This window comes from Vigna unguiculata, chromosome 8, assembly GCF_037176805.1.
Source record: "Vigna unguiculata cultivar grain cowpea cultivar isolate G323 ecotype 2 chromosome 8, ASM3717680v1, whole genome shotgun sequence".
NCBI classification, from domain to species: domain Eukaryota; kingdom Viridiplantae; phylum Streptophyta; class Magnoliopsida; order Fabales; family Fabaceae; genus Vigna; species Vigna unguiculata.
Genome location: NC_140799.1, coordinates 2,391,816 through 2,416,453, shown reverse-complemented (window position 1 = coordinate 2,416,453; position 24,638 = coordinate 2,391,816). Strand labels below are relative to the sequence as shown.

Below are 24,638 nucleotides of genomic sequence, written 5' to 3'. Positions count from 1 at the left end.
TTGTAAAACATGATTGTTTTAAACCTGTAATTGTAAAATAGGATTAGTTAATTTTTTTTGTAAAATAGGATGAAGTTCTTAAGATTTATGATGACATTCAGATCGAAATCGTCATGAATGTGACTGATTTTATTATTTTTTTGTAAAATGAAAATTGTTTAAACTCCTACTAATTTCTGTATTTTGTAAAAAGATGCAAAACTGAAGTCGTCATCGACTCATTCTTCTAATGTATAAAATAGTCTTGATAACTTCACTTTTAAAAAAAAAATATCAGCCACACTCATAATGATTTTAGTCTTAATGTCGTCATGAGTTCGACAACTTCATTTTATTCTAAAAAAAAATCAATTCATCCTATTTTATAATTGTGTGTTCAAAACAACCATGTTTTACAAAAGAAAAGAACCTCTCCTATGTCTTACTCTCTTTTGCTTCTTGGTTATGGTCATCTTTAATATATACCATCCAAGTATATATTCATCCAAACACAATCTCCTTTTCTAGTAAGTATAGTCATGTTATTTTGTTACAAAAACAAGTAAAAAAAAAAGTCACTTTAGGTTAAAATTTGTATTACATGTGCATATGTAAATGTCACTTCGTACTGTGACTTTTCTTTTCTTTAAAAAAAATAAATAGTTAATTCTACTTTTGATCAGAATAAATCACCTTTTAGTTTAATATAGAGAAGTAAATTCCCAAGTCAACTGCACCTCATGATTTGGTCTTGGTTGTTGCAGGCAACACCTCATTTCCCACTTGGTTCACTTTAATCACTGTTTGTTCTACTTGTACTACTACCACCATCATCCACCACCATATGCATATTCCTCTATATAAAATCACCAACTTCTCCGCCATATGGTAGCTACTAGTAACTCACTAACCATAACCATGAAGGTGCATCAGTTCGCACGTGGGTTCTGGGAGCACGAACCCTCCCTCACACTTGGCTGCAAACGCTTACGCCCCCTTGCCCCCAAGCTCTCCAACACCGACTCCACTACCTCCATCACTTCATCTCCTGTCACAACCTTCGACCTCAAGAGCTTCATCAAACCAGAAAGTGCCTCCAGAAAACTTGCATCCTCCGATGACAATAAGAGAGACCCAACTTCACCTCAAGGCCAAGGCCAGGTTATTATCTAATTTTCGATAAGACGAGTTTATAAGTAAATGCAAACTTCATCTTACAAGCTAGTTTTAAACCTTAATCCTACGTTATCATATTGAGAGACCACATATCAAACAGTATACATAAAGATTTTTGGACTATAACTGCATTAAGTTTACTTGTCTGTAATGTGTCACAGTATATAAAAATTGACTATAACAGATTTTTGTTTATTTTTGTGTTGTGATGCAGGTGGAAACGCATATTCCGGGAGGGACGCGGTGGAATCCGACGCAGGAACAGATAGGGATACTGGAGATGCTGTATAGAGGAGGGATGCGAACACCGAATGCTCAACAGATAGAGCAGATCACAGTCCAACTTAGCAAGTACGGCAAGATCGAAGGGAAGAACGTATTTTATTGGTTCCAAAACCACAAGGCACGCGAGAGACAGAAGCAGAAGCGTAACAACCTCGGTCTTGCTCATAGTCCTCGTACTCCCACCACACTAGTCTCACCTTCCTTTAGTTGTAGTGTAATAACCTCTTTGGACACCACAAAACGGGTATGTCTTAAAATAACAGGATTGTGTATTCAAAATTCAAGTTTCAGACTCTGTATTCAACCATACAAACTATTAGGTTTGATCTAGAAGTGAAGTATTAGCTGATATTCATTAGAATGTTGTGCATGAGAGATGGAAACTTGGTATTGATCGTTGACAATTTTATAGTATATAAGTGGAGTGCAAACCTCACCTTACAAATCAGTTTTGAGATTGAGTTAGGTTTAAAATTCACTTCCTAATATAGTATCAGAGACAGTTAAAAAACTTATCCTAACAAGATTTCTTGAACATATTAGTTTCATCTACTTTACTAGAGATAAAATAATTTCAAAGCATATAAGTGGACTGAAAATCTAAGCTTATAAACCGGTTTTGTGAGATTGAGTTAGACTTAAAATCTAATTTCTTAACATGTTATGAGAGTTATAGTTAATATATGACATGGTTTTTGATTTATGAATGATATTTTGTGCAGGGGGAGGTAGTAGAAAGAGATGAAGAAGATAGTCCTTTGAAGAAGTGTAGGAGCTGGGCATTTGAGTACTTGGAAGAGCAAAGTTGGTCATCATGGAAAGAGGAGGAACAGAGAACTCTGGAGCTTTTCCCGTTGCACCCGGAAGGCAGATGAAGGGGTTTGTTTGTTTGGTTGGTTGGTTGTTTGTTCAATTGTTTAACCATTTAACGAGAAACAATTTTAGGTTTTTTGTTTTGTTTAGTTTGCTTTTAGTTTTCACTTTCTTCTTTGGTTGTGTCGGGAAAGAAGAAAAAGACAAAGTTGTCTGCAGCCTGTACTGTTCCCGCGCGCTCTCAGACCAAATTAACCAAACCTGCGTAATTGTCTCTTTACTTGTTGATTTCAGCGCAGTGGGTGTGAATAAATCGAAGCTTTTAGGTTAAAAGGAGGAGCTACGGACACTGAAGTCCACGCACCTACTGCTTCTATACTTCTTCTTCAATCTTAACCCTACTTTACAGCTGAGCCCAGGGATTCATTCACATACTACTTAACATGTTCACAATAGAACTTTTCGACCCAAAAATTATCATAATACTACATTTAATTAAGACTTAAAATAGTCCATGAAGAATGTTAATTAATATTAGCACTTGATACTCCACTCACCATCACAGATCAGACTTTGATAAAGTAGGCACATGTGGATATTATATAAGGTACATGCTTCCATTTATTTTTCCATCATTGACATGCAAATTTTCTTTCCATCACACACTGCATGTAGGGTCACCTGGTAAAGGCACCGTTAGAATTATGACTTGGGAGGGAGGGAAATATGGAAGATCCACATTTTCAAATCTTCATAAAGTTTGTGAAAATTCGCCAAAAGGGGCTCTGACCAAAATTAAATTGCGTTATGAATTCAAGTCTCTTTGAATTTTTTTTTTCAAGTGTTCTCACCGGATTATATACGAAATATATTGATTGTGTTCTGATAAGCGTGCCATTATTAAAAGACCATGTTTTTAGGCTTTGTTTGGTTGCTGGGAAATGAGATAGGAACGAAAGAAAATAAGGGTAAACATAGTATACTTTATTGTTTTGGTAGAGAAAAAAATGAGTAAAGTTTTAGAAGAAAGATTGTATGATAAACTTGTTAAAACTTGTCGTGAATGGACAAGATATCAAACCGCATATGTTTCGGCTTTCTAATTATTTTTACTTCGCTGAAAAATATATTTTAATATATTAAGCATTATTACTATTACTATTATGTATGTATATATTATGTGTGTGTTGAAGTGAGTAAGAGATAAGTGAGGTTGTATAGATATTGACTCTTATCATATGAGTTGGTTAACTATATTGAAGATAACTTCAAAATTATTAAGAGTTATTTTCCAGTTATTTGTATATTTATATATTAACAAGTTATATCATATTATTATGACAAAATAGATAATAATAAAGATAGCTGAGTTGTTGAAACTTGTCTCTTGATTATTATATAATTTATTTTATGGAATAAAAGTTTATTAACAAGAAAGATTTGATATGAGGAATTCATGCCACAGACTTGCTCTTGGTAAAAGTTTAAAACAGAAAAACATAAAATAAAATAAAAATAAAATTATATATATATATATATATATATTAACAGAAGAAAATGGAGAATGTATTATCTTATAATCATTCAATGATAAGAGTCATTACATTACTTAAGACATTTTAACAAAAGAAAAAAATCTTATTTTATTTAATTAAAGTGTGTCTTGTAAATAAATGACCCTTTATTTATACGGTGGAAAAGGTTTAAAAAAATATTCAAAGAAAGATAAAGAGAGCAAAATAATCTAAAGAAAAAAAGATTATCTTCTCTTGACAAAATTATTGCATAATGAAGATGAAAGAAGTTACAACTCTCACACTAATGAGATTCTTAGATACAAAAACTTAGTTAAACACTTAGGTATTCAGTATTGAATTATCATTCCTAAGGACTCTTTGAGGTGTTTTTTTTCCTTCCAAGCTTTCATCCTCTCTTTAGATTGCATCATCTCCATCCATGGTCTCATAATTGATTATGTTAATAATAATTTATTCAAACGATTGGATACAAGTGGAGTGGAGTGTCTCACACTACAAGAAAAAATTATGATATATATGATCAAGATTCGTGAATAATATTTAAAGTCCATTTGAAAAAATGCAAGATGATAAATTTTACCAATGAATTAAAAATTTCATCAGTAATTACCAATGACTAAAAGTTTTTCAAAAACTTTTAGTCAGTGATTATCAATGAAAAAAATTGTTAGTAAATATTTGTCGATAATTACCAACATACTTTTTTCATTGGTAAATTTTGCATTTTAGTTCTTTTTTTTCCTCCCTTTTTCTTATTTCTTTTATTTATCCTTTTTTTTTCTTCTTTTTACTCATCCTCTCCTCCTCCTTCTTTCTTCGATAAAGTTGTTATCATCGTCATTGGCTCCTCCAACTCTGGCGCTGTCATTGTAGGCTCTTCTTTCTCCTCTTCATTTTCACAATCTTTCTTTTTCTCCTTTGTTGTAACCACCACCTCTACTACTGTTGTCGTTTTGCTACCACTGTGACACTATTGTTGTCACTGCACCATTGTTTTACAGATGAATTTATTTTCGTTAGTAAATTAAAAAAAAATTAAATGTCTTTTTACCCATGTTCTTTAAATTCTAATGAAATATATTTTTGTTATAGACTAATAAAAAATAATACAACACTTGAATGAAATCTCCCAAACAAAAAAAAAACTAATAATAATTGGAATTTAATATAGACTTTCATTTCTTGAACTTTAATATATAATGATAAACAAGATTCATGATAATGACATTGAATTATTATATTATAGTAACTGAAATTATTTTAAACAATTGTAGTGACATAATTACATTTATGATAATGAGTTAGAAAATAAAAATTATTATATAAAAAATATCAAAACAGTATTTTACATGACAAAAATAAAAACAAATAAAATATTAAAAAGAAGTAAAAATAATCAAATGAGTGTCTTTGAAACAATTTTAATACACCATTTGATAAAATCGCAAAAAGAATAATAAATATATACTTAAGAGTACGATAAAATCATAAATACGTAAGAGATCTCAGAAAACTTTTCATATGTCAAACTAGGTTTGCCACATGTCAAAATTTAGGTCTTCTTTTATTTTGGAACTACTCTGATTTTGATATGTGACACCTTTAAAGTAAAAGATGACATAAATTTTGATATATGACAAATCCAATTTTGAAATATGCAATTTTTAAATGACATAGTGACACTTCCAAACAACATGAAAGTCATTTAAACAGAAAATACCACATTGGATCTTTTTTACAATGATCTCAATCGAGTAAAAACGAATCAAATACCAAAATATAAAAACTAGTTTACTAATTAATTAAACCTTGACTAATCTAATAGTTAGAAGTAATTTCAATTAGTAAGGAGCAACTTTTAGGATTTAAGCTTAATATTCTTGCGATACTTTGGGATCCACTCCAAATATTATGATGGCTTTATTATCTTTGTAATAGTTTGACAATAAAAAAAATATTTAACTTTTGTATTCGACTCTCTATCCAATGAAGTTGAATAATAGATCTATATTAAAAATAGTGATTTAATTATTAGTTACTATTTTTATTCAATTTACCTTTTTAAGTACATTCTTTTGAACTTGTTATATGTGAATTTATAAATTTATGGATAAAGAAAATCATAAATTTGTAAATAAAAATTAAAAAGGATAACACAGTCATTGTTTTATTTATTTTGAGGCGACAGTGAAAATACTCTTGTTTCTTAATCTGTTTAAATGAGATGTACTAAAATACAATTTGTTATAGTTTATTGGTTTTTTAAAATATCAATTTTTATATTAATTTGAGAATATGAAATTAAAATATCACTTTAATTGTACTCCATGATATCAGTTTAATACTTCTCAACCAATAAAATATTAAAAGGTATATACTTTTTTTTTCAATTTATTTTACTTCTGTATTCTAATTTTTGAAAGTTAAAAGATACAAAAGTAAAAAAAAAAAAGAGGTGTACATTTTTCATTTTATTAAAAACTTCAAACCTTGAAAAATATAAAATAAAAAACTTAAGTGAAATATTTTATATGCTTAAAATTAAAACGGAGCTTTCACTTTAATAATCACATGATAAATGTTAGTGTTAAAAACCAGAATTCATCAATAAGACAAAAATTCGACTCTGATTAAAATATACAATTTAGAATTCTCAGAACATAATTCTTGTTTTATCTCAAAATAAGTGGATATATTTTTTTACTTTGTTATTTATAAAATAGCACATTATAATTTAGGTTAAAATATCTTTTTGTTCTCAATTTTCATCAAGTTTTTTTTAAATAAGTCATAATTTTTGTTTTATGTTTAAATAAGTCATAATTTTCGTCAATTTTGTTCAATTGAGTCCTTTTTTCTAACACCGTTTAACTCATTAACGGCTATGAACAGTGACTGCCACGTGTCACTTCGTGTTTTTTTTTTGAATTTTTTTTATTTTTTTATTTTTTTTTTAAAATTTAATTTTTTTTAAATGTACATGTGTCAACCCATAAGCGTGCCACGTGTCACTTCGTGATTTTTTTAAAATTTTTTATTTTAAATTTTTTGAATTTTTTTGAATTATTTTTTAAAATATCCACGTGTCAACCCAGTAGTGTGCCATGTGTCAAAATCAATATTCTATATTCAATTTGGTCCCTATATTTGTTATTTTTGTTCAATTAGGTCCCAAATTTTGTTAACATTAACCAATTTGGTCCCTATCGAAGATGTGACCAAATTTAATTTTTTTATCAAAGTTATAATGATGTGAATTTTAATATATTATATAAAAAATGTGAATTTTAATATAAAAATTAAATTTGGTTTTAATTTGGAGAGGAACCAAATTGGTTAATGTTAACCAAAATTGAGACCTAATTGAACAAAAATAACAAATATAGGAACCAAATTGAATTTAAAACATTAACTTTGACACGTGGCACTCTATTAGGTTGACATGTGGACATTTTAAAAAAATTCAAAAAAAAAAAATTAAAATTCGAAAAAGAATTTCAAAAAATTTTTAAAGAAACCATCAAGTGACATGTGGCACACTCTTGGGTTGACACGTGTACATTTAAAAAAAATTTTAAAAAAATTTTAAAAATTCAAAAAAAATTCAGAAATAAAAATAAAAATAAAAAAAATTCAAAAAACCACAAAGTGAGACGTGAAAGTCATTGTTGATGGCCGTTGAACAAAATTGACACAAATTAAAACTTATTTGAACACAAAACCAAAATTAAGTCTTATTTAAAAATATTGACAAAAATTGAGACAAAAAGTATTTTAACCTATAATTTAAGGTTTGAATGATCAGCAAATTGGTCGGGCCTGTGAAACCTTAAACGGATTGGGCTGGCTGGCCCATCTGAGAAACCCTTCCAAAACATAACACTAATCCTTCTCGTCCCTCCGCAGCTGCAGCCACAGCTACACACAACAATCTCCTTCGGCGTCTCAACGGAAAACCAGGTTTTCACATTTTCATTTCTGTGTTCAACTCTTTCTTTACAATTTCTTTTCGTTTCGAAAGATGTGACAGTGTGGGAGATTCGTAATTGTGCAAATCTACACGAGTTTCTCAGATTACTAAAACCCTACTGAAAAATGTGAATTTTTATTTGAAAAAGTGATAATGGTTCATGGTTGATAGAATCCTATAGGTTTAGACAACCAATGTAGAATTAGGTTTTTTCTTGTGTTGTCATTATAGCATGGTTTGCATATGAAGAATATCAAAATGTGAATCATTTTGGTTATAATGGCATAGTATGTTGATGGCAGTTTGGAGCTGATTCGTCTATTTTATTTTTTTATGTGATCTTTTGTTCACTCTGTTGTTTTTGTTGTTCTTTTATTTCTTTGTTATTTTAGGTAAGCAATGGTTAAGCATAACAACGTCATCCCCAGTGGACATTTCCGAAAACATTGGCAAAACTATGTTAAGACTTGGTTTAATCAACCAGCCAGAAAGACCAGAAGACGATTAGGTAATTTTTACCTAATTTCTTATTATTCATTAAACAAGAATTAGTTTGAGTTTATAATAATTGCTGTGTTTGTCTTTTAATTTTGTTTTTTCAGCTCGGCAGAAGAAGGCTGTCAAAATTTTCCCCAGGCCAACTGCTGGACCTCTCAGGCCTGTTGTTCATGGTCAGACTTTGAAATACAACATGAAAGTCAGAGCTGGAAGAGGATTTTCTCTTGAAGAATTGAAGGTAAAATGAATAATTCTTCTCCCACCTCCCAAAAGATCCTTTTTATGAGTAATTTATGACTTGCAATAGATTCTTAATGTTTGTATCACTGAACATGCTGATTGCTAGTCAGAAGTATGAAATTTTGATTTCTTGGAAAATTCTTAGTTATCCCTTTTCCGTTCAAACATATATGATTCGTGTTGAAAGGAAAAAAAGAAAATAGAAGCGTGTAATTACTCTAAAACTGTGTAAAGCATTAAAAATTCTGCCTCTTCTCTTTTCTTTCTGACCGAATAATATTCATTTATATATCTTAGAGTGCTGGAATTCCCAAAAAACTTGCTCCAACTATTGGCATTGCTGTTGATCATCGTCGCAAGAACCGTTCTTTGGAGGGTCTGCAGGCTAATGTGCAGAGACTCAAAACATACAAGGCCAAGTTGGTTGTTTTCCCAAGACGGGCACAAAAGGTCAAGGTAATGCTAAAAATTCTTTGATTAATTTGTTAAGTATGTGAACTTTATTCCCATGGAAGTAGGAAACTTGGCAAAGTTTGGGATTGTTAAGGCCCTTATTTTTTGCAGAGCGGTGATTCTAGTGCTGAGGAACTAGCAAATGCTACCCAGGTTCAGGGTCCATTCTTGCCCATTGTGAGGGAGAAGCCTAGTGTTGACCTTGTTAAGGTAACAGATGAAATGAAGGCGTTCAAAGCTTACTATAAGCTTCGTCTTGAACGCACCAACCAACGTCACTATGGTGCCCGTTTAAAGAAAGCTGCTGAAGCAGAGAAGGAAGACAAGAAATAGTGTCCTTGAGAAGCTAGTTTGTTATCCGTATTATAGTTTTCAGAATTCTTTGTTTGAGATTCTGCATGCTTGGCTTTGGAAGATCTTGTTAGTCTTAACAATTAACATTCTGGTTTGTTATGATTATTTATGTGATTTTGTCTTCAGTAAGTTGTCTTTCTTAGTTACTGGTATGGGAATTTGGATTCTCTGCATCTATTATGTTTTTGAAATGATGGGATGAACATTAATTTTGAAATTTTAAAATATATTATTTTTTTTAAAAAAGTATCATCATAGTCTATTTTTAATCCTCAATAGAATAGCTATATGCACGTAAATATTTTGAGTACACATTTTTTAATGAAGATTTGGTTAAAAATACTCAAATTTATAATATATTTAAAATTTAATTAGGCTTAAATAGTAGTTTGGTCTTAGTTTTCGTTCGGTTTTTTCAATGTGATCCTACTCTTGTTTTTTTTTTTCAATTTGGTCCTAATATGGATAATTTTTTTCAATTTGGTCCTTTTTGTTTAAAATAGTTAGCGGATGTGAACAGGAACCGCCACTAGTCATTTTGTGGTTTTTTTTAATTTTAATTTTAATTTTTTTAATATTTTTATTTTAAAAAAATGTAAAGGTGTCAAACTCATATTATGTCACGTGTCATTTTTTTATTTTTTAAGTTTTTTTAATTTTTTTAATTAAAAAAAATGCACGTGTCAAGCTAATATTATGCCACTTGTCAGAATCAGATTTTTATATTCAACTAGTGTTTTGAACCTGTGCCTACGCACGAGTCATTCATGTTTTATTTATTGATTTTGTTTAAATATTTTACATGTAATTATTAAGATATCTATAATCTATTAATAACAATAATAATTATAATAATAATAATAATTAGAATAATAATAATAATTAGAATAATAATGATAATAATAATAATAATCTATAATAATAATAAAGAGGATTTTCTCTTGTGTCCACATTTTAAAATACCAATTTTACTCTTTAAAATATAATTATTTATTAAATTTTTGAAAATTGACTGTTATTTTTATAAATTTTTTTCTTTATTTATCAACAATTATTCTCTCATATTTTTTTATATATTTTATTTTATTTTTAATAAATATAATTTTAATTGACCGTTATTTTTATAAAAAAAATTATTTATTTATTATTAATTATTTTCTCATTTTTTTATATATTTCATTTTATTTTTAATAAATATAATTTTATTTTATATATTAACTTAATAATATTATATTATAAATACCTATTAATATAATATCACGCATATTTAAAAAATGTGTATACAGACACTGTCGCTAGTAATTAAAATAATAATAATTATTATTATTATTAATATGTGGAGGCTAGTAATTAGAATAATAATAATAATATTAATAATATTAATGTGTGGACGCTAGTAATTAGAATAATAATTATTATTATTATGTGGGTTTTGTCATTTGTATCCTCGTCAAAAGCTTAAGTTCAAACCTTCACTTCTTCTTTCATCACTTCAGCCGTCATAGTATCCTGGTAGCCAAAATGGTGAGTTTCCATTGATCAACCCTTTAACACTTTCTATCTACCTTGTGTGTTTCTGCATCTGGATTTTCTAGTTTTAATGAAATAATGTTTATTTGTTTTTGTTTTTTTTTTGATCTTTGTTGCAGATTTTCAAGAGGTACATTGAGATTGGAAGGGTTGCTCAGATCAACTACGGCAAAGACTATGGGAGGCTAGTGGTCATTGTCGATGTCATTGGCCAGAATAGAGTATGTCCTTTTCGTTTTTCTTTCTTTGATTTGGTGTTTTTTGGTTGAATTAGATTCATGGAGTGCGTGCCCTAGTGTTTGTTTTGGTTTCTTGTGATGTTTGGGGTAAAAAAGAATCCTATTCTTTGATCTTGTTGTTGGTAAATTTTGGCATGAATTTTGTTGCTGGAATATTTGTTGTGATCCATAATTTTAGGTTTTTGGTTCTGTTGAGGCTGTTGGTTCTGCTTAGTTTTATGATAATTGGGTCGCAAGGCTTTCGCTATTTGTGCCTTAGAGCTTCAACTGAATTTAGCGTCTTGGTATCAATTTGGTATGCGATAATGCCAAATTCCATTGAAGGCGTTAGAGTCGTTTACCTTGTTTGTTTGATGGATGATTTCTTTATTGTTTTATTTCTATATTTTTTGTTAAGCCTATTTTTTGTTAATTGTATTTAAACTGGGTTATAGCAGTTAAGGCTTTGTTGTGTATTGTATTTTTGTATCATCAACTAATTTTGACTCTTTGTATCGATTTGGTTTTGTGATAATATATAATATATAATATCAAAGTCCTTTTAAAAGGAGTTAGAACAATCAATCTTGTTTTGGTTTCTTGTAACGTTTGGGGTAAAAAAGAATCCTATTCTTTGATCTTGTTGTTGGTAAATTTCAGCATGAATTTCATTGCTAGAATATTTGTTCTGATCCATGGTTTTGGGTTTTTGTTCTGTTGAGGTTGTTGATTCTGCTTAGTTATTTTAATTGGGTTGCAAGGCTTTTGCTATTTGTGTCTTAGAGCTTCAACTGAATTTAGGGTCTTGGTATCAATTTAGTATGCAATAATGTCAAATTCCGCTGAAGGAGTTAGAGTCGTTTACCCTGTTTGTTTGATGGATGATTTATTCTTTATTGTTTTATTTCTATAATTTTTGTTAAGCCTATTTTTTCTTAATTGTATTTAAACCGGGTTATAGCACTTAAGGCTTTGTTGTGTATTGTATTTTTGTAGCATCAACTAAGTTTTGACTCTTTGTATCGATTTGGTTTTGTGATAATATATAATATATAATATCAAAGTCCTTTTAAGAGGAGTTAGAACAGTCAATCCTGCTGATAACTTTAATATGTGAGTTTTAGTTGTATGATATAGGCTTTGTATGTTATAATCTATAATAATATATAAAAGATTTCATCTTTTGTGTCTACATTTTATAATACCAGTTTTACCCTTAATTACTTTAAAAATTAATTATTTTATAAATAATTTACTTTTAACTATTATTCTAAAACACTCTTTTGTTTTAAACCATTATTTTAATTTTTTTATACATATATTCTTTTTTAATTTTATATTTAACAACTATTTTAAAAATTAATTATATATTTATTATTAATCTTAACTTAAATTTCTTAAAAATTAAAAAATGCAAACACAACAGCGACTGTGTGTTCGCTAGTTTTTATTAAGAGTAATTTAGTTGATATTAATAGTAAATATTTGTTATAATTTAATAATACTAATTTGGTATTAGTAATTTTAGAAATAATTATTTATATGAAATTTTGTATTGTATTATATTAAATTCTATTTATAATATATAGTTTATTAAATGAGATTTTGGAAAGAAATAAAAAATAATAATAATTTGTGACATAATAATCTTCATATTGCTTAAAATCTGTATAACACTACGTTAAATTTAGTTTATATTACATTAAGAATTATAATATGTAAGTGTATAAAAATAAGTCACGGTATATAAACATTTAAGTGTATAAGTATATAAAAGTAATTGTATTAAAAGTGAAATAGTAAATTTAAATATATATATATATATATATATATATATATATATATATATATATATATATATATAAACAGCTTTCAAATCTCATTATTAAAATTGAAAGATTCAAATTGCGTATCATGCGTATCTTTTGGTCTCCCTTCAAAAAGGTGAAAAGAAAAACACCTCCCCCCATCTTGCTCGAATAAACGTCGCCCCATCTTGCTCGAATAAACGTCGCTGAAAGAATCACCCAATCCAAAAAATCTGGATTTCAGCAACTGGGAACACATCATAAATGGAAGCAAGTCTATTATATTGGATTCTCAGGTTTTGATTTCTGATTTACTCGATTCTTCTTATCGTTTCTTTTTGGTAAAGTTCTTTTCATATATTTTTTATATGCTTCGATCAATCTACTTTTTCCAAATTTTCAGAAAATATTAAGATGTTGGTAGGTATAAAAAACATAATTTTCACTTATTAATATATTTTATTTTTATTTTATTACTATATTACTGTTATTTTATTGACAATAATTATATTAATTTTTATTTAATATTTTTACACATATTAGAATAAGGGGATCTTTAAGTTTGAATAGGCATAAGACATGGTAAATGGTAAGTATATATAAACCAAACAAAGATTCATGAGCAAGAGATTTGAAAGACAGCCATAAATAGTCTAATGATGTGAATAAAATAACCTAAGGTTGAATAGAAGAGCATCATGTAGTGTTTGTTGGATGTTGGTAAATGTTGAAGTTGTTTAAAATTCTGTACCTGTAGAACAGAAAATGTCAATCAAGTTATATTAGTGTTACACTATGCAAGATTAGTTTAGTTATTGGTGTGTACTTACTTGCTATAAATTTTGGAGAACTTCTTTGAAAACCACATTAGTTGTAGAGTCCAAAGCCCTTTTGTTGTTGTCATGAATAAGAATCTTTAATCCATATTTGCTTTGAACCCTAGACACAGCAACATACAATTGTCCATGGCTAAAAACTGGTGTTGGTAAATATAGTCCCACTGAAGCTAAAGATTGACCTTGGGATTTGTTTATTGTCATAGCATATGATACCATGATAGGAAATTGTCTTCTAATAAGTTTAAAAGGCCATGGTGATTGTGATGGAGACATAGACATTCGCGGAATATATATTTCATCACCACTTGTGCTTCCTGTGATAACTTTTGCACCAATAACATGATTTGCTAGCCTTGTTATTATCAATCTACTTCCATTACATAAACCTTGAGTTTGATCCAAGTTCCTCAAGAGCATTATTGGTGTTCCAATTTTCAACTTAAGTTTATGGTTTGGAATACCTGATGTGGTTAATGAATTTAAAAACTCTGGAGTAATTTGATCAAAAGCATCGGCTTCTATTCCTTCAGAATTGTCTATTATATCAGAGATAAGATACTCCTTTTGTTCTCCTGCAAAAATAGTCAATAAAAGATTGATATGGAATACTATTTTATAAATATGTATATCATTAAATAAAATAAATTTTAGGATATGTCATGTAAAAGTACCAGGTATTAATGATAAAACATAGTCATTGATTTGATCAACTGTTTCAATTCTGCTAGCCAATATTGCCCTGCATTGTAAGAAATTAAGATCTCTGAAGTTTTCAATTAATTCTGGATAAGTACTTGCAACTATCGCTTCAACAGGATCAACAAAGTTTGTGATTAGCAATTCTGGCGGGATTTGTATTTCAGCTATGCCATCATTAGGTTCAAATAATTTACCATCTCCGAGTTTCACTATCCATTCAGAGAATTCTTGAATTTGTCTTGCATTGGATTTTTGTAACCCGTTTTGCAATAAACGCATATTCTTTGTCAGTGTTAATATCTGACATTGGTCCCAAAGATAGGAAGCATTAATTGTTGCATGAACAATATCTGATTTGTTTCCTCTAGGAATAACATGTAGAATTTGCCTGAAATCACCTCCAGAAACTATTACTTTTCCACCAAATACAGAGTTAGATTTATTTTCTTTTCTCATTATATCATTCAATGTTCTGTCTAGTGCTTCGAAACAGAATTTATGTGCCATTGGTGCCTCATCCCATATAATTAACTCAGCCTTCTGTAATAATTCAGAAACCTCACTTCCTTGTTGGATATTACAAACTGAGGTATCTAGTGTTGGTACTGGAATCTTAAATTTTGAATGCGTCGTTCTTCCTCCTAGTAACAATAGAGATGCAATTCCACTTGATGCGACTGTTAAGACAATTTTTCGTTGACTACGCAAAGCTGAAGCCAATGTTTTTCACATGAATGTTTTTCCTATCCCACCATAGCCATATAGGAAGAATATAGCTCCTTTTTTACTTGTCACTGCATGCATTATCTTCTCAAAAATTTGTCGTTGCTCATCTATATAGTTTGTGAAAAGTAAATTAATATTAGTCTATATTACTATAATAAAGTAATTTAGTAGGTAATATAGGATATTTGCAATGTATTATTATTACCAGTAAGCAAGTTGAAGTTTGATTGAAACTGATGTTTTTGATCCTCAATGTTATAATCAAGTTCAACATAAATTAATCTATTTCCTAAATGACTTGTAACATAGTCATTAGGATAAGGCATGTATAGGTAGTCCTTCAAGCTCTTTCTGTTTATTTGGAGAAGGTTTTCTATCTCCAACAACGTTAAATTTTGTAGCTGGTCAACAGTTAGATGCAATTCTAAATAAAAGAAAAAAGTTATAGGTTAGTACATGGAATATATAAAAATGTTTAACTCAAGAGTATAAGAGTTTTTGTACCTGGCAATCTCGCTATTTTTCTTTGATTATATTGAATGTCATCTGAAAGCCATTCCCAAGTCTTTTGCCAAAATAGTTGTGGATTATTGACACAATTAGACAATAATATAGTTACAAACAACTTTCTAAGATAATGTCCTGAACCCCAGTCCTTTGCTTCTTTAATAGCTTCAATATATTCTCTATCATCGGCTAAGAATCCTGAAACAAAGCAAGCTTCTCTAAATGTGGGATATGTTATGTTATCAACAGTTTTGATGTCATCATAGGACGAAGGTCCCTTTACGACTGTTAGCATCCTCCGTAAATAAAAAAGCTCCCCAGTACTTGGTGGTACCCAAATAAGTCTTCCTATTGTATTTCCTCTTTGTCTAGGTTTCCAACATCTATTCTTCTTGACATAAACAAACTTGGAAGCAAATTGTGTGTATGTTAAATTTCTTGCCTCTTGGAATGTTTTGTTGCACTCCATCCAAGCTGTAAACATTGATTGTGAAACGCTTGGTTTAGAAATTATGTCATCAATGTCATCTTCATCTTTAAAATATACACCGTGCTCACCTTCAAGATGGAAAAAAAGTTTTTCCTGCTGGATTTCTTCCATGAATAGGAAAAGAAAATATTCGCCAACATGCTTCACATGGAGAGATGTATCTACAATCTAAATATTGTTTGATCTCATCTAATGGTTGAGATAATGAGTTGGCTTGAGTGTCATTAGGAACAATAGCAGCTGTTATCCTGTCATATCCTTTGTTGATATATTTGAATAAGTACTTGATTGAAGTACTTTGATTACACCATTCAACATTAATATGTGCTTGATACTTTAGTAACAACATGGGATTATAAGGAACTACAAAACGATTGTCTAATGTGATATCATTCTTAACAATGTTACAACCATTGTCTCTTCTTCTATAATGAACAAAACCATCTTGGTTTATGACAGTTATTTCTTGAAATTTTTTTGGAAAAAATCAAGAACATCTTCCGTTTTTCATGCAAGGTGATGATTTATTAGACATACCACAAGGTCCGTGAAGCATATGATCTTTCACACAATTATACAACTGGGGATTTTGTTTGGAACATGGTATTTCAGCTGATATCACTTTATCTATGTCCTCTGGATTTGGATATTTGCTAGATGGATGCAAAAAAATAAGTAGATGAGCATGTGGTAATCCACGTTTTTGGAACTCAATGGTATACATGTCTGCAAAGAAAATTACACGCTCTAGTTAGAAACATTATGCATTATAATAATTACTTTGAATAACATATAACATTGAAACTTACATGCTATAACTCTACCCATCACGTGTTTTTTAGTCAAATCTTCCAGAAATTTATCAAACTTAATTTTGAAAATTCTAGATATTATATCTGGACGGTCTGATGGTGTCAAAGTCAATTCCTCCAATAATCTTGTTATTTCTGGCCAATTTGGATTGCAAGTAAAAGTTAGAAATAGATCTGGAAAACCAACATGGCTACAAATTGCCATTCCATCGAAATACAGTTGGTCCATAAATCTTCTACTACCAACAAAAGTTGATGGAAGCACAACCCTTTTTCCTTTGTCCGCTCCTTCATTATGTGAACTGGTTGTTGGTTAGGAAAGATTAATATATTTATCAACCCTCAACTTAGATTGATTGTTTCTGACAAATGATAGTCTCTCAGATTCTACCATTATATATCCATCTACCACAAATTGTTGGAACAACCTTTTAGATCTTAACACAGTGCTTGCCTCTGATTGTCTAGTTTGAATTCGAAAATAAAACCATTCTCTTATAGTGAGTCGATTTCTTTTTTTATGTGTGCGGTCACGATGGGCAACATCTTCTCTATAGCCATCTTCTCCATAGGGAAACAATAAGGGATATTGATATCCTAAGTAACTTGGATGCAATTCGTTTATTCTTTGAAGCTTGCCACTTCTATTTTCCAGTATTATATCCCTAGGAGATGTTGTATCAACATCACCTACTATCAGTGCAGCTACTTCTGAAACCTTTGGTATATTATATATACGACCATCTTTAGCCCTGTCAGATATCAATCTTAGTTTCAAATCTTGATATGGTTGATCTTTATATCTATCTCTGGCCATCCGAAATGATTTTGTATGTACATTATGAGCATCCAACATATCTCTTAACTTTCTTACAATTTCAACATCAACCTTGTTTTCGTTCCTGCCATTACACATATGAATTCATAAATAAAAATATAGTTAACAACCATACTATGACGAAAGTTAATGCTTTTATTTTGTTTACCATTATGTGTTAAGCATATAATGTACAAAGTGAGAAATGGTTAGAAGAAGTATAGAATTAAAAAGAGCATTTTACCTTAAAAATTTCATTCTGTTATGTATTTCATTTTCAGTGTCATATATGTATAGTTGAGCAAACTTAGGTAGTTGTCCTGGCAGTGGTAATAAGCTTCCTATTATGTGACATGATTGTCCTTGTATTCTCAAATTTGGAGGTCCTTTTCCATTGTTGAATGAGTTATCAAGCTTTGCCCCAGGGGAAGTGAATGCAAACATCATGTTGTATGCTCGGATGTTTTGCTGGTAATTCTTACTATCTGCAAAGTTACTACTAAATAGAAGATGTTGTAGTAGAGATGGAGGTTCTTTTAAGAGTGGGAGTTGAACTTTGCCATTACCACAACATAGTTGAAACTTTGGATTAGCAGCATTTCTATGTTTCATTATTCTTTCCTGGTACCACATATAAGCTTTGCAATGATGGCATTGGAAAATAGGATTGCCTATATCTGAATAACCTTCAAAGGATTTGAAATTTGTTTTAGCTAATTATATTAAATGATTGAATATAACTTAACTTCAAAGTAATGAACTAATGATTTATTTTTTACTTGAATTTGTTATGCTCTGTATTTGTTCTCTTGAAAGTATTTCTTCTTCATCATCACCAGAATTATTGTCAAATGTCTCATCTATTCATATGTGAAAACATCATCATGAGATAAAATTATACATATATAATAAATGTAATCATAGAAACAATAATGCATATGACAATTAATGTATATGAGTAAGTTACCTTGGGATTGAGCACTGACAGTTGGAGTAAGATAATTTTGAAATTTATGAACTTCATCTAATCCATTAAAAGCATTTGATTGACTTTCTCCAATAAATGTTGTAGTGTTTTCTGTTTTTGTTTCTTGAGATGCATTTTCTGTAGGAGATCTGTCCAAATTCATTTTTTGTTGTTTGGGACACTTTGTCGCATTCTTAGTTGTATTTTTCTTTTCAATTAGAATATTCTTTCTTTTCAACCTTGCCTTTGCAGATAATTGCTTCTTTATGTTATTTCTGGTGTCCATAAAGAGTTGAAAATGTCTGAAATTGTTATATTTGCATTATAAATTTATAATTCAATGTTGATTGATAGCTAAAATTTGAAATTGTTGTTCTGAACAAAGAGAGAAAAAATGCTTACCCAAATTTTCTTTGATTTTTGTAATTCACAGTGGTAGAGAAGATGAATTTGAAATCTGAAACTCTTTGAATGGACAAAGGAAAAAAGGTAACTCTTCTTCTCTCCATATGATAGTTGATAGTGGACTGAATACTAATTAAAAAAAGTGAATATAGGAATTGTGAACTTTTTGTAGAGGTCACTCTTGTATAACTGAATATGGCAGTTGATAATATGACCAATTTGTGAGAAGATGCTAAAAGTATAGGTAGTTGATAAGTATGGGAATGGGCAATTTATAAGTATGGGCAGTTGAAGGTCACTATTGTCGTTTGATTAGTGTTTCTATAATTATTATTTTATTCAAAGAAGCGAGTTTGTTGGTGGTTATTATTAAGTTACTAATAAGTGATCTTTCTCCACTTTCTTAATGATATTGATATTAAATTGCAATTTAATTTCATGAGAAGTGACTCTGGAGGCCAATATTGAGTTTAAGGAATGCAGAACTGGTATACAATTTTATGACTATTACGCATAGATCGTTTACACATGGTTGATAATTACATTTAATTTATAAACACCTATAACATTTTTTATATCGATGATTCTCTTTATGAGTGAGATGTGTATTGATTTAGCCTAGTTTATATCATGTTTTTGTCATGAGATGTGTATTGATTCTCTTATGTACTGATTCTTAAACATGTATTGCGGGAGCATTTGGTGAATTTGCCACTGGGATTGGAAACAGTGACGTTGGTTTTGTTTTGGGAATTAGGAAGCTTATGCTCCAGGTATACTTAAGATTATGTGTGCAGTTTAATACTTAAGATTATGATTGATTAAGTAACAACTGTTGTATGCAACACTGGAATGAATATTATCTTTTTGCACCCCTATTAGCTGGAAAGGAAATTTACTTTGCTAATTATTAAATCTCCTTCCGTGTCAAATAAAATATCTTGCTAAAAGAATACATTCTGTGTCAAATAAAATATCTTGCTAAAAGGTAATTATTTTTTTTAATTTTAAACTTTATTCATGACTAATACTTGAAATCAATCTTGTTGTATTTTTACCATTCAAGAATAAACGACTAATATTTTATCCACAAAATACTTGTATTTAAAATAATATGTTGGTCATTCAAAAAGTAAAACACAACCATAACAAAGATAATCTTACTCATAATTTAAAAAGTACAAAACATAACCATAACAAAGATAACCCTTCTCATAATTTAATTTTTCTCCTTTTTGACTGTCTTGCTCATCTTGGTAGTTGACATTTGAGCATTTTTTAATTCTTGTGATAATTGATTATCATTGTCAATATCTGAACACAATCTCTTGCATGGAGTTACAGAAAATGATGTATTTGGATCATGATTTGTTGATCCACAAAAACTTTCCTACAAAAGTAAAGAATATATATAAGGTCCTATTATATGATGTAATAAAGAGGAAATAAAAACGATATATCAATATACTTACAATACAGGTTTCTGTATCAGCTCCTAAATCATAAATTTCACTCAATTGTCCACTATGCTGAAATAAGAAGAAGAAATTATTATATTAGATTTTCATAATACATATACTAATGGCAGTATAGAATTAAAATAATATTATATATGATATATATTTCATAAAATGTTATGATAAAAATGTGATAGTCATTATACCTGTTCAGGTTGGAGTTGACCTTTAATTTCCTCAATAATTTCAACATCATTAGAAACTTTCATAACTGACATAGATTTGCTCCGTGATTGAACTTTAACCTTAAATGCCAAAGTACACCCCAAAATTACATCTAAATCATTTGGAAAGCATTTAGGATCATCCTCACCAACCTAAAGTTAAAATATAAAGATGTTAGTAAATAGAAATAGTTTTAGTATATTGTAAATATTTATATATAAACAACAAAAGTTAAAAGGTAGGCTAATAACCTCAATCATAGACTTTCTCAAATTTGTTGTTGACATTCCGATAATCGATGCACAATCTTGATCCCAAAGAACAAAGTTAGCATAATCCTTTCCATAACAAACTTGAACTTCCAACTTGTACCTAAAGAGTAAAATTTATTAATAACATTTAATTTCACATGATAGTATTTAAATATGATTTTAAATTAAGTAATTGTCATAATATATTAATGTACTAACTTGAGAACAAGATTGTCATTGTATTTGTCACATTTATTGCACTTGAAAGCACCTACTTGATTAGTTTTTTTGTTACAGTGCGTGCATGCAAAATAAATCCAACCATCATCACTTAAATTAAATTTAATTGTAGTACCCACGGTAACACAAGTCATCTCCTATTAAAATAAGCCAACAGAAAAGTCAGAATAATCTTAATTATTTGAAATCATGTATCATAATTAATATGTACTTCATACACACCTCTTTTATGGCATTGATCTCTGAGATACTTTTCACTGTCGCTTTAAACATAAATCTTTCTTGTTTGCTATACTGGGAAGATGTAGGCATTTGAGTTTGATCCTGACTTTGACTAATCTCGGACAAAGGCATTCTACCAAATATCATACAAATAATTATACATTAACATATATATATATATATATATATATATATATATATATATATATATATATATATAATTATCACCCTTCATTATGTTAATTGACCCATGTACAATAAATATAAATATAAGAATACAAATTCATACATACTCTATATATTTCTCCTTGAATTCCCTTATCTCTGGTATATCATCATCCGTAAACAACTTAGACCCATGCCATGAGTTAGATATTGAAACAGGCCATGTTCCTAAACATATGTTATAATTCAATAATTATTTAAGTAATTGAAACATTGTTCATATATAAGTGAATGAAACATTGAATTACCTGATGGTGCTTTGATCTTTGCTTGAGTCAAAATGACTATTGTTGTATCAGAATTTTGTTTTTCGTTCCAATGGCTTAAAAATTTGGTTGCATAGTTATCCCATAGGGTGCATCCAATGACACTACCACTACAAATTCATGAAGTAAACCACATTAAATAATTATTGTTGCAGCTCCAATTTCTGAAAAACCTAATATTAATTACCTTAGATCCATGACATTAAAGAACACACAGTTTGAGTTGAGTTTATTTTTAACATTGTCCACAGCCCCAATTATATCTTAGAATCATGACACCAAACTCATTAGTTAGCATAACATAACCGTGTTTAGAGTAATGGGTAATAAGTAGAGAAATATAATATAGGCTTACCAATCAAGATATCAGTAGTAGAGTAGGTTCCATCTACAATTTCCTTTATACTTTTGAAATTGTACACTCTCATAGGCACATTTGCAATTTCTTGCGGCTTAATAGTTGTTGCACCAATGAACATTAATTTATAGGGGTGTTCACACACTCTATATTGTCCTTGGTTCTTTAGGATTTTGAAATTGTGCATAACATAAGTTTGACCCTCGATCAATTTATCCTCCCACAGCCCTACATCTTCCTTCTTAACAAAAGCAGGTATGACATTACCCTACATACATCATAATAGTGATTGTGAATAATACATAATACATATTATATAAATGCATCATAATGATATACCTTATGGTCTACCAGAATCATCTGAATATGCTTAGTAGAATCACGATTTTGAACAATCCATAAATCAGTTATTCTAACACCAAGTTTTAACGTTTCTCGCTTGCCATCAATATCATTTATTAGATCAAATTTCTTGGCCATGTACTATAAACAAATCAAACACTATATTATTAGAAAGTCAAACACAACTTCTAAAAAAGTAAGAAAATATAACATACATGAAATGAAAATTAATAAGCAAAAAATAAAATCCAAATTTGAAACCCTTGCTCTGGATAGAAAAAAAGAATGGCATCTACTGCATGCAGGCTTGTACATTTGTATGTAATACTAATATTTTGTTGTCTTACAATGACATGTTATGATTACATGGTTTTGCCTTAAGTATAACGTGAATGTTGATTCATTTTTCTTCTTCATGTGCCACTGGCTTGCATAAACATGCTTATGATTACATAGTGCATTAATAATTAATAAATCTGATTGTGCATATTGAATTCCTTTGACAACAGATTATTAAGTGATTGTATCATTTGGTGAGGTGCAGTCTTGTTCCCTTTAGACAATTGTGTAAGTCTGTGACATTGTATTTTTCTTTTCAAACTATTAATTTTTCTATATTATTTAGGTTATACTAATGAGGATTCTTCTCATACAAAAGTGTTGCATGACTCTGGTCCTATTCCAATGGAGGAGGAGTAAACTTGTGGTACAGCTTCAGAGCTAACCGTAAAACTTTAGCAATTATTTATGTGACATTGTATTTTTTTTCAAACTATTAATTTTTCTATATTATTTAGGATATACTAATGGATTCTTCCCATACAGAAGTGTTGCATGACTCTGGTCCTATTTCAGTGTGCAAACAAATTAAGGTGATAGCTAATAAAAAAATAAATATGATGCAGTAATCGACGTACATTGAACTTACTCATCAAAAAAAGGAAATTATTGTATATAATAAAAGAACAAAGAAACAGCTTCGATGCTTACCCAAAAGAAAAGAAGAAGAATGCTTGCCTAAATTTTTATTCTCTGCTATCTGAGTTGAAAGTGTTAGAGAAGGTAGATTAATTGGAAAGCTTTAAAAAAAGTCAATTTCTTTTTTGGATTTGGCGGTTGAACTTTGTAGTCCATAAGTTACGTGGGGTGTGGGTATTGGGTAGTTAAGCAATCCACAAAAATATAAATAAACAAAAAAAAAAAGAATGCTTGCCTAAATTTTTGTTCTATGTTATTTGAGTTGATAGTGTTAGAGATGGTAGATTAATTAGAAAGCTTTAAAAAAAAAGTTATTTTTTGTGAATTTGGCAGTTGAACTTTGTAGTCCATAAGTTACTTGGGGTGTGAGTATTGGGTAGTTAAACAATTCTATTATTAAACAATCTATTATGTATACAAATAAGCCTAATTATGTATAGGTATCAATAAAAACGAATGGAAATCTATTATTAAAATAATAATAGAAGTAATTATTATAATTAACAATAATAATTATAGTTAATAATAATAATTATTATTATAATTATAATTAGAGTTGATAATAACAATAATAATATTTATTATCATTACAAATAATATTTATGGAAAATTATTAATAAAATAATAATAGAAATAATATTATAATCAATAATAATAATAATTTATTATTATTATTATATTTAGAGTTGATAATAACAATAATAATATTTATTATTATTATAAATAATATTTATTGAAAATTATTAATAAAATAATAATAGAAATAATATTATAATCAATAATAATTATTATTATAGTTAATAATAATAATAATAATAATAATTATTATATTTAGAGTTGATAATAACAATAATAATATTTATTATTATTACAAATAATATTTATTGAAAATTATTAATAAAATAATAATAGAAATAATATTATAATCAATAATAATAATAATTATAGTT

The 24,638-nt window shown here is 29.0% G+C and overlaps 3 protein-coding genes and 1 long non-coding RNA gene across 4 annotated transcripts; 3 read left to right on the top strand and 1 right to left on the bottom strand.

Annotated features, from left to right (window-relative positions):
• Positions 1-796: 796 nt before the first annotated feature.
• LOC114193729 (WUSCHEL-related homeobox 4-like) lies at positions 797-2,643 on the top strand. Its single transcript, XM_028083639.2, has 3 exons — positions 797-1,140; positions 1,370-1,684; positions 2,163-2,643. The coding sequence occupies exons 1-3, from the start codon at positions 865-867 to the stop codon at positions 2,313-2,315; spliced, it is 744 nt and encodes a 247-aa protein (XP_027939440.1). The 5' UTR covers positions 797-864; the 3' UTR covers positions 2,316-2,643.
• Positions 2,644-7,612: 4,969 nt separating this feature from the next.
• Positions 7,613-9,435, top strand: LOC114193536 (large ribosomal subunit protein eL13z-like). The gene is made up of 5 exons (XM_028083370.2): positions 7,613-7,751; positions 8,154-8,269; positions 8,364-8,497; positions 8,797-8,955; positions 9,064-9,435. Exons 2-5 carry the CDS (start codon positions 8,161-8,163, stop codon positions 9,283-9,285), a joined length of 624 nt encoding a protein of 207 aa, XP_027939171.1. The 5' UTR covers positions 7,613-7,751; positions 8,154-8,160; the 3' UTR covers positions 9,286-9,435.
• Positions 9,436-10,740: 1,305 nt separating this feature from the next.
• LOC114188229 (uncharacterized) lies at positions 10,741-23,537 on the top strand. The gene is made up of 4 exons (XR_014984222.1): positions 10,741-10,830; positions 10,956-11,057; positions 19,153-19,897; positions 23,336-23,537. It is a non-coding gene; the product is annotated as an uncharacterized LOC114188229 (long non-coding RNA).
• Positions 20,344-22,848, bottom strand: LOC146884025 (replication protein A 70 kDa DNA-binding subunit C-like). The gene is made up of 11 exons (XM_085665324.1): positions 22,708-22,848; positions 22,366-22,636; positions 22,198-22,273; positions 21,993-22,120; positions 21,813-21,912; positions 21,520-21,652; positions 21,277-21,434; positions 21,058-21,178; positions 20,788-20,958; positions 20,597-20,653; positions 20,344-20,514 (listed from the first exon to the last, which is right to left on the bottom strand). Exons 1-11 carry the CDS (start codon positions 22,846-22,848, stop codon positions 20,344-20,346), a joined length of 1,527 nt encoding a protein of 508 aa, XP_085521450.1.
• Positions 23,538-24,638: the final 1,101 nt, after the last annotated feature.

Excerpts from the sequence above, each read along its gene's own strand:
- LOC114193729 (XM_028083639.2), top strand. The coding sequence starts at position 865 with ATGGTAGCTACTAGTAACTCACTAACCATAACCATGAAGGTGCATCAG. Across the intron at positions 1,141-1,369 it reads CACCTCAAGGCCAAGGCCAG|GTGGAAACGCATATTCCGGG; the intron begins GTTATTATCTAA and ends GTTGTGATGCAG. Across the intron at positions 1,685-2,162 it reads CTTTGGACACCACAAAACGG|GGGGAGGTAGTAGAAAGAGA; the intron begins GTATGTCTTAAA and ends TATTTTGTGCAG.
- LOC114193536 (XM_028083370.2), top strand. The coding sequence starts at position 8,161 with ATGGTTAAGCATAACAACGTCATCCCCAGTGGACATTTCCGAAAACAT. Across the intron at positions 8,270-8,363 it reads AAAGACCAGAAGACGATTAG|CTCGGCAGAAGAAGGCTGTC; the intron begins GTAATTTTTACC and ends TTGTTTTTTCAG. Across the intron at positions 8,498-8,796 it reads TTTCTCTTGAAGAATTGAAG|AGTGCTGGAATTCCCAAAAA; the intron begins GTAAAATGAATA and ends TATATATCTTAG.
- LOC146884025 (XM_085665324.1), bottom strand. The coding sequence starts at position 22,848 with ATGGCCAAGAAATTTGATCTAATAAATGATATTGATGGCAAGCGAGAA. Across the intron at positions 21,913-21,992 it reads AAAGATCAAAGCACCATCAG|GAACATGGCCTGTTTCAATA; the intron begins GTAATTCAATGT and ends ACATATGTTTAG. Across the intron at positions 20,654-20,787 it reads GTCAACTCCAACCTGAACAG|CATAGTGGACAATTGAGTGA; the intron begins GTATAATGACTA and ends TTCTTATTTCAG.